Source organism: Anolis sagrei, chromosome 4 (assembly GCF_037176765.1).
Source record: "Anolis sagrei isolate rAnoSag1 chromosome 4, rAnoSag1.mat, whole genome shotgun sequence".
NCBI lineage: Eukaryota > Metazoa > Chordata > Lepidosauria > Squamata > Dactyloidae > Anolis > Anolis sagrei.
In genome coordinates this window covers 165,941,933-165,963,676 of record NC_090024.1, presented here as the reverse complement: position 1 = coordinate 165,963,676, position 21,744 = coordinate 165,941,933, and the positions used below count along the sequence as shown (strand labels likewise).

The window sequence follows — 21,744 nt, the reverse complement described above, 5'->3', positions numbered from 1 at the left end:
TTTTCTTCCATTCATCTTTTGGAGTGGTATGGAATAGCTATTTTTATAAGGAATTAGTCTAAGGACATTGAAGTTTTCACAAAACTGGGACAGGAAATAAATAAATGTTAAAGTTGCAGGAGGAGAAGGGGTTACGGCATGAGGATAATCCTTCTTGGCTGAAGGAACTTAATGACCTAGAAAAAAAGAGTTTCGTTTGTTTTCTTGTTTACATTGTTGCTTGCTCCCTACATTCTGATTTTTAAAAATCTCTATAGTGCCAAAATATTGGATATAAGGTCTAATTCTGAATGAGGTTATTAAGAATGGTCTAATGTGAGTCCTTAGTTAAATTATTGAAAATATGGGGGGGGGGCAGTATGGTGTAGTGCTCAGAGTATTGGAGTAAGATTTTGGAGATCCCCATTCAAGTCCACACCAAACCATGAAAAGAGTTGGGTAATCGTGTAACTTTCTCTTCCTTTGACTTATTTTTAAACTGAAATGATTTGAAGAAGACAGGATATACTATATATCTAGCAAGTAAATGTTAAAAATGTGGCATAATTCACTCACAATAGTAGGAGAAAATGAGTAGTTGGGAGTTTGTTTCTTTGTTGTGTGCTGTAACCTATGGTGACCTTGTCATAGAGGGGTTTTTTTTGTAAGATTTTTTTTTCAGATGACTTTTGCCATCACCTTTTTTTAAATTCTGGGGAGTGTGATTTGAAAGCCACACATTCTTAGCTCCAGAAAACCCCATGATCGGTTTGCCATAAGCCAAGAACAATTTGAAGGTACACAACAACAAATCTAGTTGCAAGTCCCAACTAGAGTAGACCTTTAATTAGTGAGTTTTGTTTCTGCCTTTCAGTGCAACTACTTCATGTGGGACCAACAGCTAAATCTAAGCCTTGGATGGAAAATCCCATCAGCCTTAGCCAATAATTGTAAGGGATTATGAGAGTTGCAACACAAGACAAAGGTCAAATGATCTTTGGTATACATTGTGCATTATTTCAGTTGAGATTCTCTAATGTCTATTTATATTTGGTGTCGGCTTTCTTTTAATAGTTGCTTTTTATCTGGAGGTACTTGTTCACAATAGTTAAAAAACAAACAAATTTTAATGGAATAGGACACTATAAAAATATAGCCTGAATGTGGCTTTATATAGCATATTATTTATTAGGAAACTGGAGGCTTCCATTCAGACTAAACCTTTGGATTCCTTTCTGGATATAATATTAACTGGCCCCAGACTGATTGAATGCCCTTCGGCAACAGTGCATTGGTATACTCAAAACAAAATATTGCCGGTAACCTGCATGGAATCTTGCCCATAATGTAGGATTCCTGAGGTGTAAGTCGCCTTGAAAGCAAATCTCCCCACAGCTCTTGTTCTAAATGAGAAAATTGTGCAACTGTGGTAGTGGTGTAGGTAGAAGGGCCTCAACAATAGATGGGAGTCTACATGTAGACCCTGTGGTATATGTTGCCTATTTTTATGAGACCCATATCCAGAGTTTTCTTTACCCATGACTGCCAAAATATGTCCTCTTTAGGCATTTTTAGGTCTTCCAGATGTACTGTATGGTATTCTTGGACCAGATGCCTTTCAATTTTAAATTGTGAATTTTAACTTTACATTTTATTTGTATTGGTGTTGATCTTTGTTCTGGGCATTTTTAGTATATGCATTTTAATAGTATTATATTTTATATATGTGTTTTACCCATGTTGTATCCTGGCTCGTGCCGTGAGCAGAGGCAGGTAATAAATGTATTATTATTATTATTATTATTATTATTATTATTATTATTATTATAGAATCATAGAATCATGGAATCAAAGAGTTGGAAGAGACCTCATGGGCCATCCAGTCCAACCCCCTGCCAAGAAGCACTGTAAATAAATAAATAAATAAATAAATATTGCATTCAAATCACCCCTGACAGATGGCCATCCAGCCTCTGTTTAAAAGCTTCCAAAGAAGGAGCCTCCACCACACTCCGGGGCAGAGAGTTCCACTGCTGAACGGCTCTCACAGTCAGGAAGTTCTTCCTCATGTTCAGATGGAATCTCATCTCTTGTAGTTTGAAGCCATTGTTCCGCGTCCTAGTCTCCAGGGAAGCAGAAAACAAGCTTGCTCCCTCCTCCCTGTGGCTTCCTCTCACATATTTATACATGGCTATCATATCCCCTCTCAGCCTTCTCTTCTTCAGGCTAAACATGCCCAGCTCCTTAAGCCGCTCCTCATAGGGCTTGTTCTCCAGACCTTTTATCATTTTAGTCGCTCCCCTCTGGACACATTCCATCTTGTCAATATCTCTCTTGAATTGTGGTGCCCAGAACTGGACACAATATTCCAGATGTGGTCTAACCAAAACAGAATAGAGAGGTAGCATTACTTCCCTAGATCTAGACACTATGCTCCTATTGATGCAGGCCAAAATCCCATTGGCTTTTTTTGCCGCCACATCACATTGTTGGCTCATGTTTAACTTGTTGTCCATGAGGACTCCAAGATCTTTTTCACACGTACTGCTCTTGAGCCAGGCGTCCCCCATTCTGTATCCTTGCATTTCGTTTTTCCTGCCAAAGTGGAGTATCTTGCATTTGTCACTGTTGAACTTCATTTTGTTAGTTTTGGCCCATCTCTCTAATCTGTCAAGATTGTATTATTATTATTATTATTATTATTATTAATAATAATTTTGAAATACAACAAGATGAGTCCACAGCAGACACTCTGCTGGCTGTTGAATTGGATCACATGTCGGACATTTTCCAAGTGTCTAAGACTGTGTGATGTATCGGTGAATAATGCGTGCAGATCCCAGTAAGGTGGTCTTCTGCAGCTGGCAGCTGGCAATTTTGTCAGCGCTGACTGTGTTTAAGTGCAGGCCAAGGTCTTTAGGCACTGCACCCAGTGTGGCAATCACCACTGGGACCACCTTTACTGGCTTGTGCCAGAGTCTTTGCAGTTCGATTTTTAAGTCCTCATATTGTGTCAGCTTTTTCAGTTGTTTCTCTTCAATCCTTCTGTCACTTGGGATTGCAACATCAACAATCCATATTTTGTTTTTTTAACTTCTTCTTCTTCTTCTTCTTCTTATTATTATTATTAAATACAATTCACTACAGAACATGCTTTTATTCATCCATGTGAAGTCTAGGAACATATCCCTTGCAGATATTACAGTTGTACAGTACATACTTTTAAAGGAGGGGCTGACTCATGTCTCAGTTCTTTTTTCAAAAATATGCTCACCAGTTAAGAAAGGAGATAGCAATTTTTCAGATCTAAACTTCTGCCATTAATCTATTTTGTTATCTGCAAGAGTAGGAACCGCAATGGCACTGGCTGAACTGCTGACCTGAAGGTCAGCGGTTCAAATGCATGAGGCAGGGGTGAGCTCTCGTCTGGCAGCTCCAGCTTCCCATGTGGGGACATAAGAGAAGCCTCCTGGGCATTTCCTGGGCAATGTCCCTGCAGACGGCCAATTCTCTCAAACCAAAAGTGACTTGCAGTTTCTCAAGTCACTTCTGACAAGATAAAAAAATCTGCAAGAGTGGCCAGCAATTTTTATTTGATGGACGGCAGCAGAAATCTTTTATTCGGCACTGTTGTTCAAATAGATGGCATTTAGAATTCTTCACATACATAAAGGATAACTTCACCCTTTCTTGTTTCAGTCAGGGAAGCATGGCACATCCATCCATCAGGCTCTTCCCAAATCAATAGGATGGTGGCCTTAATAGACTTAAATGATCTATGCCTGTATGCGATGGCTCTTAAAACCTCAAAACTGCTGATGTCAGGACTTCTGTAGTTGAGATTTAAAAGGCCTACCTATGAGGTTTCTTTGAGCCTGTGTATTCTTATTGATATTTAGTCCTATTAAATGTCTGAGGGACGATTTTTGGAAGCAAGCTGTGGTGGAAAGAGATGAAAAAGGGATGCAAAATAAAAAACAATCTATATGAGTCATTAGCTTAATAAAACTAGATTTTTGAAGTGAAAAATAGCATTGCAAAAATATCCAATGCTGAAGGATGGCACTTAGTTAAATAAGAAGGGGTACCTAATATTCCAGTTGACATCGCAGTATAAATATTGAAACTCCAAAATTTCTCACATTTTGTGAGAATGTCCACACTGCAAAAGAAACAAAGCTGGTCAAGGATTCCAGCATACATTTAACAGGCTTTTAAATCTGCTTAAATAATAATGAATCAAGTCTTTCCACAATAATAGATAATTCGTGCTGCTTATCAGAATTTCAGATTTATCGAGGATGTTTGATTACATAACTCAACAAATATGGATTGGCCTTGCATGGGCCTTAGATGTGATGAAAGACTCTTAACTCTTCTGATGTGCCAGAAAGTTCCAAGGATTATGCAGCCAGAAATTATGGCTTTTAATATCACATTTTATCACATTCTAGAGAGGCACTTGAAAAATATGAAGCCTTGACTCAAGGGTTTTTTTTCCCATTGTGTCATGGTCACCCAAGGCAATCTTCTTTGTCATGGCAAAGAACAAAATAACATAACTTTCCTTCCCAAGTCAAAAAACCTGCCTTGATGGTCTGTATAATCTTTTCTAAAAACCTAAAAGTGTGTGTCACCATCGCACGTCAATGTATTATACTGGCTTAATGGTCACAAGTCAATAATAATAATAGTAATAGTAATAATAATAATAATAATAATAATACACTTTTTTTATAACCCGCTATCACTCGGCTAACATGAGGCCTTGGTGCAGCTAACATGAGGCCAAACCCAAAATAATACAACATAATAAACACACAGTAACAAAATACATCATAACAAAATATAAAATAACAAAATCAACAATATAAAACAGCATATTAAAACCAGACATGGAGGGCGGGCCAAAAAAGACATGGAGGGCTGGGTGAGATGGGGATAAAAGTGCATTTGTAGGAAAGGAGCCCAACGGAGGAACCATGGGATTTAGCCATTTTGGGGGGGGGGGGGGGAGATACTTTATTCTGAGGGCAGCTGTAGATTAAGACAACCAGATGGGTTGAGTGGAAATGTCCTCTCCCTTGTTCCCATAAGACGAGTCTGTGATAGAGGAAGGGGCAAGAGAAAGGCCTCTTCAGCGGATTGAAGAGATCGTGCAGGTTTGTGGTAGGAGATGCGGTCACAAAGGTAGGTGGGTCCCAAACCGTTCAGGGCTTTGTAGGTAATAACCTGCACCTTGAATTGGGACCGGAAAATGAATGGCAGCCAATGGAGCTCCTTAAACAGGAGGGTTGACCGCTCTCTGTACTTCGCCCCGGTTAGAAGTCTGGATGCCGAGCGTTGGACTAATTGAAGTTTCCGGGCCGTCTTCAAGGGCAGCCCCACGTAGAGTGCATTGCAATAGTCCAGTCTAGAGGTAACTAAGGTGTGGACCACCGTGGTCAAGTCAGGCTTCGTGAGGTATGGTCGCAGCGGGTACACGATTTTTAATTGTGCAAAGGCCCTCCTGGCCACCACCGACACCAGCGCATCAAGCGTCAGGGCTGAGTCCAGGAGGACCCCCAAGCTGCGGACCTGCGCCTTCAGGAGGTGTGTGACCCCGTCCAGCACAGGTTGCCACCCAATACCCTGGTCAGGCATTCGACTGACCTGAAGGACCTCTGTCTTGTCGGGATTGATCTTCAGCTTGTTTGTCCTCATCCAGGTCGACACAGCAGCCAGGCACCAGTCCTGTATCCGAGGGGCTTCCTTGGATTTCGGTGGAAAAGAGTAGTGGAGTTGGGCGTCATCCGCATAGAGATGGCACCCAACTCCAAAACTCCGGATGATCTCTCCCAGCGGTTTCATATAGATGTTGAAAAGCATGGGGGACAGAATGGAACCTTGCAGGACCCCACAGGTCAATGACCAGGGGTCTGAGCAGATGTCACCCAGCTTTACCATCTGGCAACGACCCTCCAGAAAGGACCGAAGCCACAGTAAAACCATGCCCCCAAGTCCCATTCTGGAGAGCCGTCCCAGAAGGATATCATGATTGATGGTATCGAAAGCCATCAACCTACATGGCTCACAGCAGGCTCCTCTAGCAATTTTCTGCTGCCTCCATAAATATGCCACCTGAGGCGATTACCTCATTCTGCCTAATAACCATAATAGCATTTCAAGTTAGAATGAAACTTGGCCTAATAATCATAACTTCTCTGTCCAAAGTTCTGGAAGATGGCCACAGATCAGGCATGGGCAAACTTCGGCCCTCCAGGTGTTTTGGACTTCAGCTCCCACAATTTCTAACATCCTACTAGGTGTTAGAAATCATGGGAGTTGAAGTCCAGAACACTTGAAGGGTCAAAGTTTGCCCATGCCTGCTTTAGATTGTCGACTCTGCCATATTTTTAAAAGTACAGTATCAATTGTCTGTGAAATTAAGAGTTTATCTGGGGGTATTGTTAGAATGTGATTGTTTCTTGCCGAAAGTATTGCTGTCTAGAAATTTAAAAGGTTTCTGTAAGTCATATACTAATAACATGGTATTTGTTGAAAAGGAGGGCTGTCTCCTAAACCTAGCCTTTCACCTAGTGAATTGAGGATTTTCCACTACATTCTTAGTTAATCTGTAAAAATACTGGTTAGCAAAATGAATAGTTTAGGCTTCTTGCCTAAGAATATGACAGTGCAGAAGAATGGATGTTTGAAAACTGGATTTAGATATCTGAACACATATTGCACACTTAAAACCCTAAAGGCACCAGATCCAGTCTGATCTTTGAATCTAAGCAGAGACAGCCCTGATTAGTATGTGGATGGGAGACAATCAGCAACTATCAAGGACCGTAGGCTATTTTTCAGAGGGAGAAACTGGAAAAACCACCTCTGAGTATTCCTTGCCCAAGAAAACTCTATGAAACTCATGGGGTCATCATATACAGACAAGACATTTTAAAACAGCTAATATTTTTCTCAGAAAATGTCTTTGTTATCTTAATTACACTTATTTAAAGTGCCTGTTAAGTTATACTATATTTTAATTGGGAAACATAACTATTTTAAGATTAAAGTAAAGGTAAAGGTTTCTCCTTGACATTAAGTCCAGTTGTGTCTGACTCTGGGGGGTGGTGCGCATCTCCATTTCTAAGCCAAATTGCTGGCATTGTCCATAGACACCTCCAAAGTCATGTGGCTAGCATGATTGCATGGAGCGCCATTACCTTCCCACCAAAACAGTCTCTATTGATCTACTCACATTTGCATGTTTTCAAACTGCTAGGTTGGCAGAAGCTGGAGCTAACAAAGGGAGCTCACCCCCTTTGCATTTTTGAACCGCCAATCTTCTGATCAGCAAGTTCTGCAGCTTAGCAGTTTCACCCACTCCACCATTATAGCCCCAACTTTCAAAATCTTCAGTCAGTACTGTGGAAATAGAAATAAAAGATAACATGAGGATGCCTGCCATAGATGCAGGCGAAACGTCAGGAGAAATGCCTCTAGAACATGGCCATATAGCCCGAAAAAACCCACAAGAACTGAGTGATTCCGGCCATGAAAGCCTTCGACAATACAAAAGATAACAATTTTCCAAAGCTGCACATGGAGCATTCGACTCTTGTTTAAATGTGATTGGAACCTCTACTTTAGCAGGGTGACTGAATGTGCATGTGTGGAGGCATTTCAGTCATGCTCAGGAGAACTCGGCATCTTTTCAGATCCTGCTGTTCTGTGTAGCAAAGTTTCGGAATACGAGAGTGGCCACAGGACCAGCAAGTACAGCCCTATCCTACCATCAGGTTACTGCTCATATGAATGCAAGTCTTGTGAACAAGGCTCCTGGGAATTTATCAGGGAACAGTATATAGTAATTCTTGTTTGATTGGAAAGATATAGCTGTCACTTGTAGAACTAGTCCTACCAATAGGCAGATTGAGGCAGCTGCTTTAAGTAGCTGATCTTCAGCATCATACAAGCGCTGAAAATTGTTGTTGAGTTTATTTTTAGATTTTTACTGAGAGGAGTTTGTAACATTTTCTGCCTTGGATACTAAGTAAAGGTAAAGTTTTCCCCTTGACATTAAGTCTAGTCGTGTTCGACTCTGGGGTGGTGGTGCTCATCTCCATTTCTAAGCCGAAGAGCTGGCGTTGTCCATAGACACCTCCAAGGTCATGTGGCCAGCATGAGTGCATGGAGTGCTGTTACCTTCCTGCCTGAGCAGTAACTACTGATCTACTCACATTTGCATGTTTTCAAACTGCTAGGTTGGCAGAGGCTGGGGCTAACAGCGGGAGCTCACCCAGCTCCCCGGATTCGAACTGCCGACCTTTTGATCAGCAAGTTCAGCAGCTCAGCAATTTAACCTGCTACACCACCAAGGGCTCCTCTTGGGTACTATGGCCCTTAAATTTTAAACTTATGTATTGAAAGGATTGTTTGAACATAATTATACATTGCTTTGGGTCCCTTTTGGGGAGCAAGTGGGACATAAAAATCAATAAATGAATAGCATTGTTTGCTGTAGAAGGGGCAGAATAGCACTAACCTCTTTCTGGTAGCAGCCTGACACAACAAAATTCAAGAAATAACATGCAGTGACAGATTAACTCACCTGTTTAATTTTGGCTTGGATATAATTTTGGCAAGGAAGGAAGGAAGGAAGGAAGGAAGGAAGGAAGGAAGGAAGGAGGGAAGGAGGGAAGGAGGGAAGGAGGGAAGGAGGGAAGGAGGGAAGGAGGGAAGGAGGGAAGGAGGGAAGGAAAGAGAGAGGGAAGGAAGGAAAGAGAGAGGGAAGGAAGGAAAGAGAGAGGGAAGGAAGGAAAGAGAGAGGGAAGGAAAGAGAGAGGGAAGGAAGGAAAGAGAGAGGGAAGGAAGGAAAGAGAGAGGGAAGGAAGGAAAGAGAGAGGGAAGGAAGGAAGGAAAGAGAGAGGGAAGGAAGGAAGGAAAGAGAGAGGGAAGGAAGGAAAGAGAGAGGGAAGGAAGGAAAGAGAGAGGGAAGGAAGGAAAGCGAGAGGGAAGGAAGGAAAGCGAGAGGGAAGGAAGGAAAGCGAGAGGGAAGGAAGGAAGGAGGGAAGGAAGGAAGGAAGGAAGGAGGGAAGGAAGGAAGGAAGGAAGGAGGGAAGGAAGGAAGGAAGGAAGGAGGGAAGGAGGGAAGGAAGGAAGGAGGGAAGGAGGGAAGGAAGGAAGGAGGGAAGGAGGGAAGGAGGGAAGGAAGGAGGGAAGGAGGGAAGGAGGGAAGGAAGGAGGGAAGGAGGGAAAGAAGGAAGGAAGGAAGGAAGGAAGGAGGGAAAGAAGGAAGGAAGGAAGGAAGGAAGGAAGGAAGGAGGGAAAGAAGGAAGGAAGGAAGGAAGGAAGGAAGGAAGGAGGGAAAGAAGGAAGGAAGGAAGGAAGGAAGGAAGGAAGGAGGGAGGGAAAGAAGGAAGGAAGGAAGGAAGGAAGGAGGGAAAGAAGGAAGGAAGGAAGGAAGGAGGGAAAGAAGGAAGGAAGGAAGGAAGGAAGGAGGGAAAGAAGGAAGGAAGGAAGGAAGGAAGGAGGGAAAGAAGGAAGGAAGGAAGGAAGGAAGGAGGGAAAGAAGGAAGGAAGGAAGGAGGGAAGGAAGGAAGGAAGGAAGGAAGGAGGGAAGGAAGGAAGGAAGGAAGGAGGGAAAGAAGGAAGGAAGGAAGGAAGGAAGGAAGGAGGGAAAGAAGGAGGGAAGGAAGGAAGGAAGGAAGGAGGGAAAGAAGGAAGGAAGGAAGGAAGGAGGGAAAGAAGGAAGGAAGGAGGGAAAGAAGGAAGGAAGGAAGGAAGGAGGGAAAGAAGGAAGGAAAGAAGGAAGGAAGGAAGGAAGGAGGGAAAGAAGGAAAGAAGGAAGGAAGGAGGGAAAGAAGGAAAGAAGGAAGGAAGGAGGGAAAGAAGGAAAGAAGGAAGGAAGGAGGGAAAGAAGGAAAGAAGGAAGGAAGGAGGGAAAGAAGGAAAGAAGGAAGGAAGGAGGGAAAGAAGGAAAGAAGGAAGGAAGGAGGGAAAGAAGGAAAGAAGGAAAGAGAGAAGGGTTTGGGCAGATGCTCAGTTAAAGGAACTGTTGGACACGCAAAGTGGCCAAATCATATTGGAAAAATATAAATGACAAAACAGAGAAGACATTAGAACTGAAATTGGAGTTAAAACCAGAATATTTCCTATTAGGAATAATAGACATAAAGATAGAAAAAAAAGATAAACTCTTTAATTATTTAACAACAGCGGCTAGAATAAATTATGCGAGATGTTGGAGAACAAGAGAGATCCCTACTCAGGAACAATGGATAATGAAGATTATAGACATCATAAACATGGACAAACTATCACAACTGATGAATACAAACACAAAACAGATGACACAAAAAAACAAATTGGACACCAGTAAAGAATTTTCTGATTCAAGAAAATTTGAAATGGATCATTGACTTAAGTTGAAAACTGGAATATAAAGCTCTAAAGGAAGAGGATGTAAGAGAGACAGCCGACAATGTGAGGGCGATTCTGAAGACTGTCATTACCGAAGTGAAGACAATTGGAAGCTGAATTTCAACCCCTTTCCCCGAAGCCCATTTTCCTATCCAAACCCACCCCATACCCCTATCCCCAAATCCAACCCCACGATTCCCAATTTTACCTCCCCTTCCTTTTTCTTTTAACCAAATTCTGTAACAAAAACTTGTAATTTTTTTTAAAAAACCAACTGTTCCTTAGCAGTCTTATGGTGTTGAGCAGAGTCCTTTTAATACATTTGATATTTTAGCGTACAATTCACATCAGTCCCATGGACAGTGGTAAGTCAGTCTAAAATGTGTGGCCCCAAAGTATTTAGAATCGTAGAATCATCGAGTTGGAAGAGACCTCGTGGGCCATCCAGTCCAACCCTCTGCCAAGAAGCAGGAAAATCACATTCAAACACCCCTGACAGATGGCCAGCCAGCCTCTGTTTAAAAGCCTCCAAAGAAGGAGCCTCTTCTACACTCTGAGGCAGAGAGTTCCACTGCTGAACAGCATTTGAAGAACCCAAGGTTTCCACTTGTGATATGAGGCAGAAAGAATAAAGAAACTGAGCGATGGAATCATGAATTGTGCCATTGTACCAATGCCAGCATAAGCAGTGGTGGCATAAGGATAGAATCTAGGCAGTATAGCTATGAAGGAAATGAGGCACTGGAGATGTAGGCTGCTCTTATAACCTACAGTAAACTTGGAAAAAGTGCAGTTGCTAGCTTAGGGCACGAATAGGATTTGGGTGCAAGACTACAGGGTGGCCTTTTTTTAAAGCCTCCTTCATGCCAATGTGTTGTGCAGGAGATTGTAGTGTGATGGAGTGGGTGGAGGGTTGAGGAGGTTCTCTGCAAGCTCTGACTTGTAAGTCTAAGCAAAGGTAAACAAATGTCTTGAAGGAATAGTTTGACTTCTTGTTTTACCAGCTGCCCAGATCTAATCTTGTTTTAGTGGCTACTTGGTCACTGCTATGGAAAAATACTATAACATTTCAAGGTTTGAAGAATATTTTAAGGATGTAAGACTGCCTTCCCCTCAGATGTCCACATATTAGCTGCTTGAGAAGATTGTAAGGTGGATTGTAATTGATTCTTATTTCAAAGACCTAGATTAGGGGCCCTCAAACTTTATGCCGAGGGCCAGTTCACAGTCCCCCAGACTGTTGGGAGGCTGGACTATAGTTTGAAAAAAACCCAAACAAATGAATTCCTATGCACAGGCACATATCTTATTTATAGTACGAAAAACATTAAATAACAATACAATATTTAAAATGAAGAAGAATTTTAACCAACATAAACTTGTATTTCCCATTGAAATACCAGCAACATAAACTTGCTGGTATTTCAATGGGACGTGTGGGCCTGCTTTTGGGTGATGAGATAGTCAAGTTAATTAGGATTGTTGTTGCGTGTCTTCATGTTGTTTCAGATTTACTCATTTTAGGTCCAATGTATTGTCGAAAGCTTTCATGGCCAGAATCACTGGGTTGTTGTAGGTTCTTCAGGCTATATGGCCATGTTCTAGAAGCATTCTCTCCTGATGTTTTACCTTCATCTATGGCAGGCATCCTCAGAGCTTGTGAGGTCTGAGGATGCATGCCATATATACAGGCAAAAGGCGAGGAGAGAATGCTTCTAGAACATGGCCATACAGCCCGAAAACCTACAACAACCCATTTTAGATTCATTTCTTCAAAACTGGAGAGGGAATATAAGTCGTATTCAATATACTTTTTCTAACAGAGTTGTGAATTCACTTTCAAATTTAGCTTGTTTTTTGTTTTAGAACAAAAATAACATTTATAAAATATATGTTTTTGTATGTTCAAGCCATTGCATGGTTAGGAAAAAAGGCTTAGTTTATTTTGTTAACTCATTTTTGTGCATGGCTGCCATTCATTGTTTCCCTTACTAATTTCCTTTCCCACCCCATTTTAGTTATATTATTATGAGCCTTCTAACATGAATATTTGTTATCATCACAACCGTGTGGAAAACTTTTGGGATTCAAAACACACTTCCCAGAGAGGAAGCCCAGCTGAAAAACAGTTTGGCTTTCCTCTAAGAAAACATGTGGTGAGCTGCACTAGAAATATACTCAGCTATGTTTAATAAGCAGAGTGGAAAAAACAAAGTACATATACTGAAGTATGATTGTAAACAGTGGTTCTCAACCTCCCTAATGCCAGGACCCCTTAATACAGTTCCTTATGTTGTGGTGACCCCCAACCATAAAATTATTTTCATTGCTACTTCATAACTGTAATTTTGCTCCTGTTATGAATCATAATGTAAACATCTGATATGTAGGATGTATTTTCATTCACTGGACCAAATTTGGCACAAATACCCAATATGCCCAAATTTGAATACTAGTGAGGTTGGGGTGGGGATGATTACTTTTGTCATTTGGGAGTTGTAGTTGCTGGGATTTATAGTTAACCTACAATCAAAGAGCATTCTGAACTTCACCAAACAATGGAATTGAACCAAACTGGGCACACAGAACTCCCATGACTAACAGAAAATACTGGAAGGGGTTGGTAGGCATTGACCTTGAGTTTTGGAGTTGTATCTACATCCAGAGAGCACTGTGGACTCAAACAATGATAGATCTGGACCAAACTTGGCACGAATACTCAATATGCCCAAATGTGAACATTGGTGGAGTTTGGGGAAAGTAGACCTTGGCATTTAGGAGTTGTAGATGCTGGGATTTATAGTTCACCTACAATCAAAGAGCATTCTGAACCCCACCAATGATAGAATTCATCCAAACTTCCCGCACAGCACTCCCATGACCAACAAAAAATACTGGAGGGATTTGGGAGGCATTGACAGTGATTTAGGAGAGATGTCGTTCACATACCTCCGGAGAGAACTGTTTTCCTTAGACCATAAGAAATATGTTTTTTCTGATGGTCTCTGGTGACCCCTCCCCCGACATCCCCCTCGCAACCCCCCATCTAAGTGCATTTAACTAGATGGCAAAGAGTAGCAATGTATTGTTGTATGTTTTTCGGGCTATAGGGCTATGTTTTAGAAGCATTCTCTCCTGACGTTTCGCCTGCATCTATGGCAAGCATCCTCAGAGGATGTAAGATCACAACCTCTGAGGATGCTTGCCATAGATGCAGACGAAACGTCAGGAGAGAAGGCTTCTAAAACATGGCCATATAGCCTGAAAAACCTACAACAACCCAGTGATTCCAGCCACGAAAGCCTTCGACAGTAGCAATGTGTATAAAAATGTGGCTATGAAGATGGGTTATAACTGACATTAAGCCTTACCTTGCTTTCTGTTCCTTGCTTTTTTAGTTCCATCTTTCCCCCCAGTGGTTAATGCTATATCTACTCATTTTTTTAATTTCCCCCGCTTCTAATTTAATTGACTGCCATTTTTTAAATCGCTGCCTGCATTGTCTTCTTTATACGGTAGTAAACCTGATTCTGAATTGTGCTTCCCTTTCTTATCATCCTCTTTTCAATATTAATTGTGGATACACACACATTTCTGTTACTTCTCTGAATGGGACAAGTCCCTGATCCAAAGCACCTTGTAATGTAGCTTCGAAGCGTCCCCTTTCTAATGTCAGTGATTGTAGAATTGGCCTTAGGCTTGGCAGATGTAAGATGGTTAAGCTAAAGTTCATACCACTTTCATCATGATTTGGCAACTTAATGATTCAGCTGACTTGGCAGGCAGTGTCAGCGGGAATGTTCTTAATGAGAGGAGAGATGCAATGAGTGTATTAACTGATCAAGTGTGAAGGCACTGAAGCCCAATCACCCAACTAGTCATCCTGGGGATTTCTCCTCTGTACAGTCTGTCCTTCATATCCACGGGTTCTGCATTATTAGAAATAGCAACCTTCCAAGCCTTCACTAGTTGTTAGTGTATATATTTGCTAACCTGTATTATGTATATATTGATTTGCCAGTTTGACTTACCTCTTTGGTGTAGGAGGTGCTACAGACATATGATTGTACTGAGCATGTTCAGATTGAAGACTCCATTTTGTTATTCGGTATGATTTTGGACTGTAATGTTAGCAGTTTGCTTTAGACCTCAGTGGAGGTGGATGCAGTATGCTTTTGGACTTCCATAGAAGAAGTTTGTATTTGTACTTACGCAGTTTACTGTATTTTTGCTTTGAGAAGCAGTGAGTCCAGTTATACAGTTTGGACTTTCATAAGATATATACTTAAAGACTTTGTGTACTATTGATTAAGAATGATGTCCTGTGTTCTCAACTCAGAGGCTACATCCTATCTATAACTGAACATTAGTAGGAAATGTGCCTGTATGCTAAATTAATGTTTATGAGTAAACAAAATAAGTTACTGTTTTAAAGATGACTTTGTTTTTGGTCTCTGAGTGCATATTTTTAAACTAAGAGTTTTCAAGAGAGAGTATATGTTTTGGGCATCTGCAATTTTAACTTCAACGAAAAATAAACATTTAAAAACTTCTGCTAGCCAAGTATATGTTTTTTGTGCAGTGGCATGCCTTTGTCCCTGGCAGTAGAAAGACATGGTTTATCAGTTTAACAACTGATTTACCTGTGTGCAATGACATGAATGCTTGTATCATCACTTTTTCAAAGAGTTGACTTCTAACACGGTCATGCCTTTCCTTGACTAGAGTTTTTCAAAAAGTGGTCTCCAGGTGTTCATGGAGATTCACATTTGCCAAAAAGATATGACATCTTTTTTTGTTTTCAAAAAGGCTATGAATACCATTTCCCCATAGATTCAACCAACAAAAGCTCAAAATATTCAGAACAATAATCCAAAAAAGTAAACATTAATTTAGCCACAAGTTGTGCACTGTACTGATGTGTACGTCATATGATAATGTAACCTCCTGCTATTTCCTTTGAACTAGATGGCAGGCACTTGTTGCTGTAAGGGGCACCATTTTACTATGCTGTTGTATATACTGTAATGCAATTTGAGCATCCACAAATGTTGGTATCCTTGAGGGGGTACCAAGGGACCACTGTAAGTGTGTTCTGAGAAATTTCTGTAAGGCAATTAATAATCAGAACTTTGAAATCTATCTTGTAAACTGTCTTAGCTAAATAAGAATATGTTTTTGTGTTTTTTCACTTGAACAGATGTCGGTCTTCTGGCAAAGCAGTACCTTGAAAAAGGCCTTTTGGTACCAGATCATGTGTTCACACGTGTAATGATGACAGAACTGGACAAAATGCAGAGCCAGCCTTGGCTACTTGATGGTAAGATCTTTTCCCCCTGGAAGTGCAGTGTTTTGTTTTAAGTAGAAACTGTTTTCTCCTCTTTATCTTTGACACATTTTGAATTCAAAATCTCTAAGATGCAAAGTAATGTAACATGAAAACAGTGCACTGAGCAATTCCAATATTTGTAGAAATTGTTGGTGGAGTGAAGAGTCATGTGAAAGCATCCTGAGACCATTGAGGGATAACGAATTCATAGTTAAAATTTTGACAATTGTGAACAGTGAACACTGATCTAAAAAGGTCTTGAGTTCCTGTCACTAAGGTTACATTTATTGAAATGTGGACAGAAGATGGACAGAACTAGACTTCAGAAACTTGGCATCCTTGCAGATGTGAGATACGTCCTTTCTAATCATTTTCAGATTATGACAGCAATCATACTGTTTTGGAACTTATGGGTATTGTCATTCAAAGCATCAGGAGAACATTATTGGGGCAAAGATGTCTAGGCCATCTTGGTATTCTTTGGGCTTGATTACAATACACAGTTAGTATTTGTGCTTGTATTAATTTCAGGAAACAGACGTATTCAATGTTTAGTATGCTGATCTTCAACAAGATATTTTCAGAATAGTGTTTGAAGAAGGTGAATATAATAATGATTAATGGCAAAATACATAATAAAACAAAATGGGAGAGAGGAGCATGAAAAGCATACTAAACGTAGGTTTAAAAGCCTAGGAAAACTGGCTCTGAATGGATATCAGAGTAGTCAGCAAGAGAAAATTCATTCAAGAATTGTGCATTACCAGTGAGAATATTTGCTATTCCAACCTTGTAACTAAGATGGTAAAGAATTTAACTATGGAGACCGGAATCATGTGACCTACCCAGGTAATGATGGGCTATGTCTTTTTGCATTTTTCCTTGGCTACGCTGCCTCAGGCTGCTGGATATTACAGTCCAATAATATCTGGAAAGCCATGTGATTTCCATTTCTTGTGTGATCAGAGAGGCTTATGTTGGGGAAGGCAATTGTTCAGATAATTAGGCCCCACACGGTTTAGAACGTTGAAGGTAAGCACTGGTGCTTTGAGTTGTGAGTAGAGTCATATAGAGGTTGAAAACAGCAATGCAAACTTTTAGTCTATCTTTCCAAGTGGGAAGAAGCCCACAAGCACCCTACCAACCCTCACTTTTCTCAGAGACGTGACTAAGCAGAGAGACTCTTTGTCGATTAGCCTTCTGTTTCATAAAACAGTGTGCTCCCTGCGTGTTGCCGAAGTGCGACAAGTACCAACTGGTAAGTAGGAGGGAAGGAACAGAGCCAAGACGAATTGCTTATAGCAGTCTCATCTTTGTGCAGTGAATGATGGAAGCTATGTCTCACTTGTGCTAATTTTCATCTTCACTTAAAAAAAAAGGGACTGCATTAAAATGGTTCATTTCACGTTTTAAATGGTATTTTTGGGCATGCAGATAATTTGAACCTAAGGCAATGTACTGTTGCACACTGTACTGTCTGAGTGTGTAAACCCTGACTCCATATTGAAGCAGAGCTAAAGAAAGAAAAAATGTGTCTTTTATGGAAAGCCTTTCAAGGAAATTAGATTTGCTTTGCGAACCTCAGTGCATGTGGCAAATCCTGAAGAATTTGGAACTACAGTAGAGTCTCGCTTACCTGACATAAACGAGCTGGCAGAATGTCGGATAAATGAAAATGTCGGATAATACGGAGTCTCCTACTGTTACTCGTCTGATGCGGCACTAGACACCTAGAATACTAACAACAGGGATTCAAATAGCTAAGGCAAGGCAACGTTTTAGGGCTTAGAGCAGGTCAGCAGGAAGTTCCCGGATGCAGAAGAGGAGTGTGGAAATTACAGAGGGAAGGAGGGGGGATGCTTCCGCTTCCACTTTTGCCTCTTTCCCCCCTTTCCTCTCTCCTCCTCCTTGTCTTGCCCTTTTCACTTATTGGGAATGGAGAAAGAGTTGGGGAGCGCTCCTTTAATTAAAGGGGAATTGCTGGAGGAAAACGGGGGGCGTCGGATGAGATGGAATGTCGGATAAGCGAAGGTCGGAGAAATTGGACTCCACTATATATGGGATAGTTACAGAAGTAACTGAAATATGCATAAGTAATATGAACCAGCAAAGAATTATTTCCTATATTATTTCTCTAAGGATCTTAGGAACCAGGCTGTCCATTCCTTCCGAATGATGGTTAGGCTTTTAAACTGAATATTGCACAGAAGAGAATGTGCTAAAAGTAGCATGAGCCATTTTTCATCCTTGATGAAGACACAAGTTGAATACCACTTATTCAAAACACTTGGGACCAGAAGTCTTTTAGATTTTAGGTTTTTGGGATTTAGGAATATCTGCATATATGTACAGAATAAGGTACATCAGAGATGGGACCCAACTCTTAACACAAAATTCATGTATGCTTCATATATTCTTTATACACATAGCCCGAAGGATATTGTATATAATATTTACATTTGTGCATATTGAACCATCAGAAAGTGTGATGGGACATTCTTTCCCTCCTCTTTCTCATGCAGCCCTCTATGCCATTCCAGAACCTGCTCTGGAAGATTTTCTAGATATGGACAGTTTTTGAGGGTGCATGGAAAGCTGTAGGGAGGAGGAAGGAGTGCTCTCCTCCTGATCCTGTTGATAGAAGCAGCTCTGTCAGTGAAATATCTTTATTAAAACCTGGCATACAGTTCTTATCTTAGATGCCAGATAAGTAATTTGATATCCTAGATACTGAGAGGCCGTAACTAGACATTCATGAATCCTTGTCTCACTGTTGCCATACCAACGCAGATCAAAAAATGAGGTCAATGGGATTTCTAAGAATTGATGCACTTGATGGGTTCAAGAACAGAAGCTGTATGTAAGGTATATTGCTATAATATGAAGAAAGCACTGGTTATGGGTTGACCAAGAGAGAGCTTGAAAACATTAGTATTAAAAGTTATTGTGTCTTTTGCAATGTTACTGTTATAGGGGAGTATTTGAATAAATAAATGCATTTTGCCCCTGGTGGCGCAATGGGTTAAACCCTTGTGCTGGCAGGACTGCTGACCAAAAGGTCGACGATTCGAATCTGGGGAGTGGGGAGAGCTCCCATCGGTCAGCTCCAGCTTCTCATGCGAGGACACCCGAGAAGCCTCCCACAGGATGTTTTGTAAAACATCCGGGCATCCTTGGGCAACGTCCTTGCAGACGGCCATTTCTCTCACACCAGAAGCGACTTGCAGTTTCCAAAGTCGCTCCTGACACGAAAAAAATTGCATTATAGCACATTATGGGTACATTAATTTTTAATGTAGGAAAATTGAATTAAAAACAACCAAAAAATCTCCAAATGCCATAAATTACCTCTGGAGTAATAAAAACGGCAGTTTTTGCCAAGGTGTTCATATTTATTGAATTTGTAATATCAAAAAACAACAACTTTAATAGTTACTGCTTTACATATCATGGGTAGTAAATCATTTTTTCACATATTGCTTCCAAATATTGGGGCAGAATGTATTACTCTAACTCACAGCTCTTCGTCTAATGCTTATGTTCGTTCAGTATTTTCCTCATCTCTTCGCCTCCCTGCCCCCAAAAGTTAAATTGCAGTTTCAGAGTAGAGTAACATGAAGAAATGGTTTGAATGAATTTATAATTTCTTTTTCTAAAAAACTCAGTTTGTGGGAGGGGAAATAAATTGTTGCCAAGATTATGTTGTGTTTCTGTTCTCCTACATAAAGAAACCAGTGTTGACCTGCAGTCCCAGAAGCTGGTGTTCGTGGCTTGTGGCACATCTGTAAAAGATCGCGTTGTTACTGTATGAATGACATGAAAGTCTCACCTCCCTCTTACAGTAATTCTTGATATTTGGAAAAGATCTAGCCAAAGCTGCTTGTAGAAGAAAGTGTGCATTTATGCAAGGAATGTCAGTACTCTATAGTTTTCCTCCTGCTTCACCACCTTGGTTCGTTTTCTGGCTTGTAATCTTTACAAAAACCAAAGATAAAGAAGGACTATTTGCTAGCTGCATGCAGCCAACAAACCCCATTTTGTGGCCTTTTGGGTCCCCCAATACATTCGAATTCGAATTCAAAACGATCTTGACAGATTAGAGAGATGGGCCAAAACTAACAAAATGAAGTTCAACAGTGACAAATGCAAGATACTCCACTTTGGCAGAAAAAATGAAATGCAAAGATACAGAATGGGTGACGCCTGGCTCGAGAGCAGTACGTGTGAAAAAGATCTTGGAGTCCTCGTGGACAACAAGTTAAACATGAGCCAACAATGTGATGTGGTGGCAAAAAAAGCCAATGGGATTTTGGCCTGCATCAATAGGAGCATAGTGTCTAGATCTAAGGAAGTAATGCTACCCCTCTATTCTGCTTTGGTTAGACCACATCTGGAATATTGTGTCCAATTCTGGGCACCACAATTCAAGAGAGATATTGACAAGCTGGAATGTGTCCAGAGGAGAGCGACTAAAATGATCAAGGGTCTGGAGAACAAGCCCTATGAGGAGCGGCTTAGGGAACTGGGCATGTTTAGCCTGAAGAAGAGAAGGCTGAGAGGAGATATGATAGCCATGTATAAATATGTGAGAGGAAGCCACAAGGAGGAGGGAGCAAGCTTGTTTTCTGCTTCCTAGGAGACTAGGACGCGGAACAATGGCTTCAAACTACAAGAGAGGAGATTCCATCTGAACATGCGGAAGAACTTCCTGACTGTGAGAGCCATTCAGCAGTGGAACTCTCTGCCCCGGAGTGTGGTGGAGGCTCCTTCTTTGGAAGCTTTTAAGCAGAGGCTGGATGGCCATTTGTCAGGGGTGATTTGAATGCAATATTCCTGCTTCTTGGCAGGGGGTTGGACTGGATGGCCCAAGAGGTCTCTTCCAACTCTTTGATTCTATGATTCGATGATTCCACCTAAAACATTATAAACTATCCAAAACAGCATACTTTGTTTCCTTTTGCCCCAGAATTTCCTGCAGCGTAGGTAAAAATGAGACACTAGACCAGTATTTCTCAGCCTGGTGTTTGGGACCCCGGGGGGGGGGGGGTCACGAGGAGGTGTCAGAGGGGTCGCCAAAGACCATAAGAAAACACAGTATTTTCTTTTGGTCATGTGGATTCTGTGTGGGAAGTCATGTGGGTTCTGTGTGGCCCAATTCTATCATTCGTGGGGTTTAGAATGCTCTTTGATTGTAGATGAACTATAAATCCCAACAACTCCCAAATGTCAAGGTCTATTTTCCCCAAACTTCACCAGTGTTCACATTTGGGCATATTGAGTATTTGTGCCAAGTTTGGTCCATATCCATCATTGTTTGAGTCCACAGTGCTCTCTGGATGGAGGTGAACCATTGCTCCATAACTCAAGGTCAGTGTCCACCAAACCCTTCCAGTATTTTCTGTTGGTCATGGGAGTTCTGTGTGCCAATTTTGGTTCAATTCCAATGCTCTTTGATTGTAGGTGAACTATAAATCTCAGTACCTACAATTCCAAAATGTCCAGGCCAATTCCCCTCAAAATCCACCAGTATTCAAATTTGGGCATATCAGGTATGCATGCTACATTTGGCCCATTGTTGTTTGCATTAGCAGTGCGCAACTACAACTCCCAAATGACAAAGTCTAATGAATGAAAACACATCCTGCATATCAGATATTTACATTGCAGTTCATAATAGTAGCAAAATTACAGTTGTGAAGTAGCAACAAAAATATTATGGTTGGGGGGTCACCACAACATGAGGAACTGTATTAAGAGGTCGCGGCATTAGGAAGGTTGAAAAACACTGACTAGGCTGTACAAGGGTGAGAATGATCTTCCCATGGAGTTGTCCATTACTGATTCCGACATAGAGGTAGATTCATAAAATCATTGAGTTGGAAGAGACCTTGTGGGCCATCCAGTCCAACCCCCTGCCAAGAAGCAGGAAAATCGCATTCAGGTAGTTACTTTTCTCTCTTGATTACAGAAGCAAACATGGACTAGCCTCAGAATGTATACTTTGAGCAAAAAACCAAGCCAATGTGATT

At 41.1% G+C, this 21,744-nt stretch overlaps 1 protein-coding gene across 2 annotated transcripts in view; it reads left to right on the top strand.

Moving 5' to 3' along the window:
- AK4 (adenylate kinase 4) overlaps nucleotides 1-21,744 on the top strand; it is a 49,766-nt gene that overhangs the window by 13,983 nt on the left and 14,039 nt on the right. For both annotated transcript variants that reach the window (XM_060773671.2, XM_060773673.2), the window contains exon 3: nucleotides 15,587-15,706. In XM_060773671.2, the coding sequence (XP_060629654.1) occupies nucleotides 15,587-15,706 (120 nt within the window). The remainder of the gene's footprint in view (nucleotides 1-15,586; nucleotides 15,707-21,744) is intronic.